Source organism: Coffea eugenioides, chromosome 7 (assembly GCF_003713205.1).
Source record: "Coffea eugenioides isolate CCC68of chromosome 7, Ceug_1.0, whole genome shotgun sequence".
NCBI lineage: Eukaryota > Viridiplantae > Streptophyta > Magnoliopsida > Gentianales > Rubiaceae > Coffea > Coffea eugenioides.
Genome location: NC_040041.1, coordinates 33,908,287 through 33,919,023, shown reverse-complemented (window position 1 = coordinate 33,919,023; position 10,737 = coordinate 33,908,287). Strand labels below are relative to the sequence as shown.

Below are 10,737 nucleotides of genomic sequence, written 5' to 3'. Positions count from 1 at the left end.
CAATTGAGGAAGTTTTTTTATTTAGTTTATCCTGTATTCTAATATCATAGCATGCAATAGCAGAATATTACGATAAATATAGAACTTGAAAATATAAAAATATAAAAGTTGACTATTGAGAAATTAGGAAGTTTGGGGTAATTTGAAAAAAAAAATGCATATGGGCTAGTCAAAATTAAAAGTACAAAATATAATTCATTTGGGAGTAAAATGTATATGTTTGAAGTACAAGACGTCAAAGTGTGACCACCCCATAAGTTCAAGGGGCAAAGTGTTATTGACCCAAACAATTATAGAGTGTTATGTACGATTCCCGAGAACGTATTGTGGTTCCGCAACTCGTTCAAATAATTATGAGATGTTCTGTTTTCAGCTATGATGCCATTATTGCAGCCTGGTCGAGAGGCCCACACCATTAACCCTTTTCTTGAACGTTGTAGAAATTTGTTGCGGAAATAACTTAAAAGATTTTGGTTGGTATATTTTGACTTCATGACTTTATATCCTTGGACAACATTAAACGCATTTTGTCTAGAAGACTTAATTTAAATCTTTCTGATCGAACTTTAACACGAAAGAATTAACTTTGGCCGCTGCCTCAAGCTTGCGAGTGATATATAGCCTTGGTCCTTCCACAATTTTGTTTCACATAATGAGAGAAACTTGAGGACATTTATGTCATTTCAAAGGTTCAAGTCCAGAGTAAAGCAGCCGTTGGGCTCAATTCAAGATACAACTTAAACACTGGATTTATTGCTAATATCAACCCTAGAACGTGTCTGTGAATGCATACATACCGTTGAATTTAGGATAATCCTTTTAGTTGTTTATCAATTTATTCTTGACGTGGAACAACTCTTTTCACAGATGACCTCTCTCACTAACCCCCCCTAATCCCCCAAATTTTCAGTCGGGGCACCTAATCAAATCCTACAAAGTTTGGTAAACAAGCCAACAAACTTGTCTTAACTAGTTTCAACTTTCAACAACTTTAGAGCATTGCTTGTGAACAAAGTTCTTGACTTGTGCAATCAACTCTTCTGATTCCTTAAGTTCAGGAAAAACGTAGAAAGCATGAACCATATTTGGGTACTCCACCAAGTAGACTTCTTTACCAGACCTCTTCAGCCATTCATAGTACCTCTTTTGCCAATCTTTGAGTGAATCAAAGCCACCAATGAATACTATGGTGGCCGGAAAATCCAATCTTGATAGATCGACTGCTCTTGGACCGCTCACATTAATCACCTCGTGGTCACGGTTCATCCCTTCTTCTGGCGGCAGAAATGCCTCCCACATCCAGTCAGTTCTTGCAATTGAGACCAGTGGATCAATGCTAGCTAGACTTATCTCGGACTCTGTCCTTTGTTCCCCACCAAAAAAGGGTTGTATGGCCACCAGTCCTATCACCTTAATTTTCACCAAAACCCAAAAAAAAAAAAAAGTAACTCAGAAAGGAATGGTAGAGATAGTAACAGATAAGCAGAAAGAGACATCTCAGCAAGTTCATCAAACAAAAACATGACAAAAGGGACATGTCACTGTTCTCAACACACTTGATTCTAGAGCCCACTATATATTTAGTTAATTTTCCAATCTAAAAATCTTATCATGAAATTAAACCCCCGTGACAGCCGTGACACCGGTTTGGTGTGCCGGCTCGAACCCTTAGCCGGCTCGAATCTTAAGGGTTCGAGTCAGCATGTTCTGGGTTACCAAAAAAAAAAAAATCGAATCTGAAGGCAAACTTTAATCACCCTGAATTAGAAATTTAACTATATTCTTATAAAGTTTTTTTTTTGGGGTAGAAAAAAGGATAATTTAAATTAAAAAGCATGCAACCAACAAATTAAGAGTCATTAAGTATAGTAATCCTTGGCAAAGCTAAGCCCCTAATATCATCCAAAAGAAGGGGATACAAAAGCTGGGCAGTGGGGATAACAATCAAGAAACTATTCTACACGCTACCTTTCTTTATGCAAATGCATGTGCACAAGGTTCGCTTCATGAAAGTTATGCTTCAAGGTGGTTTGCTGAAACTGCTCTGTCAGCATCCTTGGCGGAGACATGGACCTAGTGTGAGGTGCCCTGACATATGCTCTAGTCTTTTTCCTTAATACATGCATTAGAAAAGTTTTAACAATAATTCGTGGTACCAAATTACTTCTAGCCTTGCCTGGGATATGGAAGATCATGCCTTTGTGCATCAAGTGGCTATGACCTGATTCAACTGTTACAGGGTCTGGGCGGATTTGAATTTATGGCCCGATTAAATTGTCATGGAAGTACATTAAATTCTATGCTACTACAACGGACGCAGCACCGTACAATGAATGATACGTTTCAGATCCATTTCCATTGACAGGTGGTCCAAACATGAATTAGCTCAACAATAGGTACAAGGGAATCCTGAGTTACGTTAGCCAGCAACGCCGATTCAGATAAAAATATTCAAATGAAGGATACAAACAATTAACATTAGCTCATGAATTAGGGCTTTTTGCTAAAAAATCTAAAACTCTATTGAATCCTCGTGGAACTCTCCTTCGACCTTTGTTAAGCAATTCGTGCTGAACGATTTCTAACAAATTTAGTAATAAAATCTTCTTTAGCAAAACATTCATCTCAGATAATAAATCAGGTTTTTCACCTAGTATTTCGGAAAGATTACCGAACCTAAGCTCCGCAACAATATTTTGCCCAAAACGTGAAAATTAGCGTGTCAAATTTCGATTCAAAATTCTATTGCATTTTTCACTTTACTTTTTGATTGATAATAACAGTCGAACCTTTAAAAAAATAAATGCCAATTAGGACAAGTACGGATCATGCTAGGAGGAACAAAGACCACAATTTAAAAATCAAGGGGTTAAATTGCAAATTGTCATTAATTTTAGGTAATGATGTAATAAAAAGACATTCCGTGGACTTGCCTTGAGTGTTTTAAACTCCGACTCGCAAGCTCGCTTGGCCACGTGGTGGGCTATGTTAGCTCCGGCGCTATCTCCGGCGAGAAAACAACGTGACACGTCAGCATTCTCCGGCAACACACCCTTCCTTTTCTGTTCATCATCCAGAAACCTGAGACAGTCGAATCCGTCCTTGTATTGAGCGGGACAACGGTACTCAGGTGCCAGCCTGTAATCCACGGAGACCACAATAGCCGGCACAGAACTCGAGAAACGGCGGCAGACGGCGTCGTAGGACCTATTATCAGGACTCAGATAAGTAAATCCTCCGCCATGGAAAAAAACAATCACAGGAAGTACCGAAGACGACGTCGTAGCAGCAACAGGGACGAAGAGGCGGAACCAGAGCTTGCGAGTGGGGTCGACGGTGATATCGAAGGTGGAGACGCCGCCAATTGGTGTGGAATTGGCGGAGCATTTGTAGCCGAGCATGTTGAGGAGAGTGCGGTTGACAGTACCGTTTCGACGTCTGGAGGCGGTCGATATGGTGCTTATGATTTTGATTGAGATTCGAGTTCGCCATGGGAGTGCTGGAGATGATATTTTAGCAGCCTTCGGTGGCGGTGGTGGTGGAAGTTCATCGGAAAGTGCCATGGTAGGTGGAATGGTGGAGGACAGGGAGCAAGACCGGGAAGAATGAGATATATGGTCTTATTTGTTTCTTAGTGCGAGTGATATGGACCCGATTTGGCTGTTATACTGACATGCCTGACAGATCTCGTGGGCTGGGGTATGGGGGTTGCTTTTAAGATTTAATAAGGATTAATTCTATCTTGCACCCCTTAACTATACCTTCATTCTCATTTTGATCTCTAATATATATAGAATTAATCTTCTATACATCGATAGTCTATCGTGTATATATATTTTCACTATTGGATATATGACATATAATTTGAATTTTAATCTAAAACCCAAATTTTACACATGTGTCATGTATTTAATCGTGATAAATTGATAATATATATACTGTCAGTATATATAAGATTTATTTTTTTATTTATTATGACACTTTAAATATAAATCCTAAACTATAAAATAAAAATCATCCTATTGAAGGACAATTGTTAAGGAAATCGGCAAAATTAATGGAGCACTAGTCTGACGAGAATTGAAAAAAGATTAAACAATAATTTTTAAAAATTTCAAAATTATGGGGACAGATGGAGTTTAGAGACCAAATTTGCAACCGTGACATGGTTTACGGACTAAATGTCCTATGTTTGAGTTTAGAAAACAAAGTGGGGATCAACTTATAATTTAGGGACTAAATTGGCGTAATTTTTAGAGTTTAGAGATTGAAGGGTGCAAAATATAAAAAAAAAAGAGTATAATTGAAGGGTGCAAAATAAAATTAGCTCACCTGAAAAAGATACTTTTAAGCTTTCTTGTTTGACGGTCCAAATCAGTTAAAGTCAGGGCAGGTTGATTTTAACGTCACTCAGGGCTCACCTACATCTAGATGACTCCTAGGAAATTGCCGGGGGCTTGCGCACGCATCCACTTTCGGCATTTCATTGTCACGATAAAAAGTGCTATTTTATTATTCTTCCTTTCAAAAAAAAAAAAAAAAGAGCGTTCGTATTCCCATTGAAAAAAATAAGATTTAATATTTCATCAACAATTTTTAGAATGATATATTAAAAATCCTTAGCAACATTTAAAATAAAACTGCCATTCAAAGAGATAATCAAAATAAGATATAAAAAACATGAGACAATATATGGATTAGTTGGTTTAATGTTTAAATGATTACAAAAAAATTAAAATAATAAATGCATAATTACTATGCAGATCAAATGAAATACAAAAGCAAATCAAATACAATTCACACCCACGCAGTTACACTTACAAATCCCCAAATTTTGTAATTAATGTAAAAGCTGAAGTAGTTTTTTTTTCTTTTTTTTTTTGCTGATGGAGTGGGTGTCAGGGTCAATCTTTACGGGGCCCGACTAATCCCACTCCGGCCCGGGAGGAGAGGCCCCATCCCTCCGAACACCATAACCACGGGACTCGGACCATTGCGGGCACTGGACATCAGTTCCTAAGGAGGCTTGCTGAGACCAACCATTAATGTAAAAGCTGAAGTAGTTAACTTCGACTTTTCTAAGGGATGGAGTGTGTTTGAATTACACATTATTTTCACCTTATTTGCACACACTGACTTGTTTGCATCATTAATATATTTTTTAATTACCTTTTTATTTCACATATATCACATCAAAAAAGTACTATAATATTTTTTTTTCAAAATTATCTCAAATAATTTGCTATCCAAATATGGGCTAATTCCTTATATTATAGCTAAAAAAAATAAAAAGTTGGTGAATTGTTGTTCTAATAAAGTTTGTATACTGAACTTAAACTATACCTGCTATGCTGACGAAGTACAGCAGGGTAGTTAAATTATTAGTATTTTTTTTAAATGGCAATACTGTCGTGCTTAATAAGCACGGTAGCCAAATTAAGCACGATAGCCAATGATTAGGCACCAAGTAACCACGGCAGCCACCCATACGCTACGGCAAAAGAAGAGTAGTTGAAGAAGTAGAGGGAAAGAGTTAATCGCAGTAGTAATAGTAGCGCCACTGGTATTGAGATGATGAGATGAACCTTTGGGATTTGGTAAAGATTGAAGATGTTGTTGCTGTTGTGGAGATGGAGTCGGGCATGCCTCCTTTCTTCAAACCGCGCAACGAATTTACTCTGGCATTCTCTTTCTGCCTCCTTCTGGCTTTTGTTGTAATCGGGATAATTTCAGAAACCTTCCATGAGGTTTTTAATAATTTCACTTGACTTATTTAAAATTTTAAAAATTATATCTATCTCCATTACCAATTTAAAATGACAATACTAATTTTAATATTTTAATAAAACTCATTTTTTTGATAATTTTAAATATCATCTAATTTTTTGTAATTTTTAATTTCTAATATCTATCCAAATCAAACGTTAAACTAGTAATATTTTTTTGATAACTTTTAATATCATTCAATTTTTTTGTGACTTATTTTTTTTGGTATCAAAATTAAGAATAAATCAACAATAATTAAAACTAAATGGCCCAAAATTACTACCAAACTATGGTAGTTTCATCATTAAACTAGTTCATAAACTTTTATTTAAAAAATAGCCCATAAACTTAAAAAAAGGTAGCACTTTCTTCTCTATTTTTTTAAAAAAATCTATATCTCCAATAAAGAACTATAAAAAAAAATCTATCATTGCAAAAGATTTATTGTTATAATTAATTATCAAATAATAAATATTGACGTAAAAAACTTGAGACTCTTTTTCTTTTACAATTGTGTCAAATTACTTTAGAATTGTTTAAAAAAACAAATTTAAACTTTATAAGATAAGGGTATTTATTAAATTTTTTACCCTATTTTAAGATTTGATTACTAAAGTATCAAATCAAGGAAGGTAAATGTAATTTTTAAAATTTTAAGAAAACTAAATAAAATAATAAAAAATTTCAGGAAAAGGTTTCTAAATTATCCATTGTAATTACTTACTCTTATCTTCTCAGCTTTGCTGCCTACTACTACTAGACTAGACTAGACAAGAATTCAATATTCTTTACTGTTTCAACTGCCTAAAACCGCGGCTTCCTGGCTTCCTGCTTGCGTCTTTTTCTGCATCTACAAAGCAAAAACCATGGCTGCCGTGCCTGGCTGCTGTGCTTGGTTGGCGTGGTAGCCTTTGCCATTTAAAAAAAAAATTTGATTACCGCATTGCTGACTCAGCATAGTAGGTATAATTTAATACACAAATTTTGTCAAAGTAACAATTCATTGATTTTTTTTTTCTATAATTTAAGGAATTAGCCCATGATATGAGAGTGAAACCCAAAAAGAAAATTATCTTGAAAAACTAGGCATGGCATGGGAAAAGAACATTTACAAAACCGCGGGTCTTCTAGAATTGCTTCACAATTCTTTGCTTTCCATCAAAAGCGAGCACAACCACCAGCCCAAAGCCTTTTGTGCTGGTGGGCACCACCCATGTATTAAGATTTGGTAGGGTTCCATCAATTTATCATAATTAAATGTGATTTTGTTTAAAAAAATTCAGACGAATAATGCACCTGTCTAATCCAATGGTGATTCAATCCCCTCCGAAATATCCCAGAACTTCTTTAGGCCCTCTCCCTCCCCATAGTGTAGGAAACTATCGTATCGACAAAAAAAATAAAAATTCAAAAGCGAGCACAAAGAAGGGGATGTAGTTGGATTGTAAGAATTGCATGAGTTCTTTTCTCATTTCAATTTCTTTTCTTTTTCTTTATATTCAAGGAGGAAACTGCTGAATAACAAGTGGAAAAACATGAGAAAAAGATGGTCAGACTCAAACTTTTAGAGCATCCTAAACAAGGCAAGCAATCAACCTGTGGTGATACCACAATTACCTTACACGAATTTTGGTTGGATGATTAGAAGTTATTATTGTTCATGTTTACAGCCAGTTTGTTTTAAAATGATTTGTGCTTTGCATTTTTTACAATATTTAATTTGTTGATTTTACTATGATGAAAGAATGAAGTGTGTGCACTAGATCAAATATGTTATTATTCTTTCAATATATGTGTTCAATGCCTAGTTAGTAAATACTCGCATTGTATAATACATGTTTGTACGTATCATTCAAGAAAAACTTTCAGATTTCGTATATTTAAAATCTACTCATACTTTTCAATTAACTGTATAAAACACATACTAAACTTTTGATGTATTATATATACTTCATGAATTATACTTCAAATTTTGAAAAAAAATTAAAACTTGAATAAGGATAATGACATACTTTTGAATTATATACAAAATAAGAGCGATGTATATCATAATAACAAAAGATGTATACACATTTAAGTAATAAGATGACAAAATTTTAATAAATTTAATGTCTTGTACACAAAAATAAGTCTAAAATTGCTATACATCTCTCTCTATATATTAAGTGTGAGCACCCTTTAGTGTTAAAATTTTCTATTATTTATAGACTACCCTCTTCTTTTACACTTTCACTATCATTTAATAGATTACCCTCTTCTTTTACACACTTTCACAGCCCACTTTAACTTCTTTCTCTTGCCCACTCTCCTTTCTTTCTCAATGATACTTAGTATAACTTTCTCCAAACTACTAGTAACCCATGATACTCATATAATATTTAAAAAAAATATAACTGTAAGTTGCATAATGTTTTTTCACCCCTTATTCCTCTAATTAATTTGGTATTCTTTGTCTTTTTAAAATTTATGTATTCATTACTTTCTTCTATAATATGGGTGTGCCTCACCCGCTAATGTAGTATGGTCCTTGAAAACTATAGTAAATTTATCTATATTTTTACTTCCTGAATTTTCAAACATATAATCCATACTATTTATGTGTGAATTTATATTGTAATTTTGTCGAACACGCATTTTTTACATTGAATTTTTAATTGTATTTTTTAAAAGTAATTTCATATAATATATGTACATATAATATCTCGTATTATACCCGTCTCACATTTTATTAACTGTGGTTCAATGTGCTTATTTAAATTATTACTTTCATTCAATAAGAAAATAAAAGCAAACAAAATAGTGGAATACATAGGCATGGTATGAAGTCTACATGCTCCCACATTCTTTAGCCACATCTTTTTGTTTATTTGTTTAGGACAAACTCCATTCTGCACTCCTAAATTTTTATCGCTTTCACTTTACATTTTAAAATTTAATTTTAGACACTATATACATAACCTCTCATATTTGTCCCACTTAAATCCAAGTGATGACATCCAATGCAACAAAAAATTGTGCAAATCAATGGTAATGTGTGGTCAAAAAAAGCAAAGGGGTTGTAATCAGAAGAAAATGATACATTGTTATTATTTAACATGGTCCTCTATTTCTTTAATTTTGCTAATAATATTATCAATTGGATTTAAATAGGACAAATTTGAGAGATTAGGATATAAAATATCCAAAATTAAAATTTAAAGTGGAATATGAGAACGGTGTACAAGTTCGAAGGTAAAGCAAAATTAATCCATTTATTTATTTGAGAGAACCATAGAAGATCACTTATATTACACATGATGATATAGAATAAGGACCCTCGGAATCTCATGTCACTCGTCTGTATCGATAATACTTAGTTTAGGGTTCTTAGTTAGAATCTTTTCTATGATTTTATCATTATTTTTTTATTTATTTTAGTAGAATCATTATTGTTATTGTTGGCGGCTATGGTCCATGCAAAAGGGAGTAAGAAGAAAGATGCGCGTAACTAACTTCTGAGGAAGTCCAGCTTCGTGATCGGCTCCAGACTTCCTATGGTGATGATTCAAGGATATCTAACATGAAGACTGGCTCCATAACTAGTGTCGGACTTTGTCGCGAGCAAATTCGTGTGTTATCATCGTTTTTCATTTTTCATTGTATTTTGGTTTCCTTTCATAATTAGATGTTTTTGAAGTTTCTTATTAGTTAAGTAGTTTCTTAGGCTAATTATTTCACATTCCTTATGTATTCATACTAGTGCTTGTAGCCTATGAATAGCCATATCTAGGACCTTTTGTATTAATCCTCTTTTGTCAAATAATGATTGGGAATTCCAATTGTGTGAGTTTTCTCACGTTCTTAGATTCTTGTTGAATCTTGATATTTTGGAGTTGGATTGTGCATCAACCCTTAAAGAGGGTGTTTGTGAAACCCCTTTAATTTATCACGCTTTCATATCGCATCAGGTGGTATTAGAGTAAGCTTCTCCTGCAACAAATAGTGATGCATATCACCATACCTTGGATCATGAAGAAGAGGTTGATTGCGCTTGGAGAATTGCTTACGACCGTACCCTTATTTAACATGGTCTCATCAACCTCGTAGACAGCCAGACTATGAGGAGTCATCTTTGGATAATGATATTTTGGCAAGTTTTGTCGGGTTAAACCCTAATCTTAGGGTAGACTTTCATCAAAACAAATAGCTCATATGTATGGCTCGCAATCTCTTGTCAAGGAGGGATGATGATACACAATGACATCAATTATTTCGAACGAGATAAAGAATTCTTATTAAAGTCTTTGATTTAGTGATTGGCAGTGGTAACTCTTCAAATACTATTTCTAAAAAATTGGTTGATAAATTAAAATTGCCTGTTGAAGAGCATCCCCAGCCTTGTAGAGTTGGTTGGATAAAAGGGGTTGAACCTGTAGAGATGACTCCAAGATGCCTTGTTTTGTTTTCTATTAACAAACATATTAATGAAATTTTTGTGTGATATCATGGATATAGATGCTTGTCACTTATTGCAATTGGTAGCCTTTGGTAGTGTGACGTAGATGCAACACATAGTAGACATGACAATATTTATCATTTTGTCAAAATGCTAAAAATATTATTCTTGTGCCATTGAACCCAGGTTCAAAATGCAAGTCCAATTAGCTAAATAGGACTAATTTGTTACCTATTGCACATGCAGATTGTAATTTATATGCAGGTACAAAGAAAGCTGAAGGTGCCAATGTTGTTAAGGAGGTTCTGGATTTGACAGTTAAACTTCAAGTTGATTCTCTGACTATATCAATCCAATGTGTTGCAAGAATTAAATGATTTGATGATAGATGAAAATTCCCAAGATTTGTCACCAATAAATCCACTACCACCCATGAGTTGCTAGTTAAAGCTATGGAGTCACTTATCTTACCAAGCTAGGAAAATATTAGTCTTCATGAGGAAATTGTTTTTTGAAAAATTCTTTTTTATTGATAT

General features: G+C 34.1%; 1 protein-coding gene across 1 annotated transcript; it reads right to left on the bottom strand.

Annotated features, from left to right (window-relative positions):
• Positions 1 to 724: 724 nt before the first annotated feature.
• LOC113777772 (probable carboxylesterase 18) lies at positions 725 to 3,674 on the bottom strand. Its single transcript, XM_027322971.1, has 2 exons — positions 2,934 to 3,674; positions 725 to 1,410 (listed from the first exon to the last, which is right to left on the bottom strand). The coding sequence occupies exons 1-2, from the start codon at positions 3,561 to 3,563 to the stop codon at positions 976 to 978; spliced, it is 1,065 nt and encodes a 354-aa protein (XP_027178772.1). The 5' UTR covers positions 3,564 to 3,674; the 3' UTR covers positions 725 to 975.
• Between the last annotated feature and the right edge of the window lie 7,063 nt (positions 3,675 to 10,737).

Excerpts from the sequence above, each read along its gene's own strand:
- LOC113777772 (XM_027322971.1), bottom strand. The coding sequence starts at position 3,563 with ATGGCACTTTCCGATGAACTTCCACCACCACCGCCACCGAAGGCTGCT. Across the intron at positions 1,411-2,933 it reads CGGAGTTTAAAACACTCAAG|GTGATAGGACTGGTGGCCAT; the intron begins GCAAGTCCACGG and ends GTGAAAATTAAG.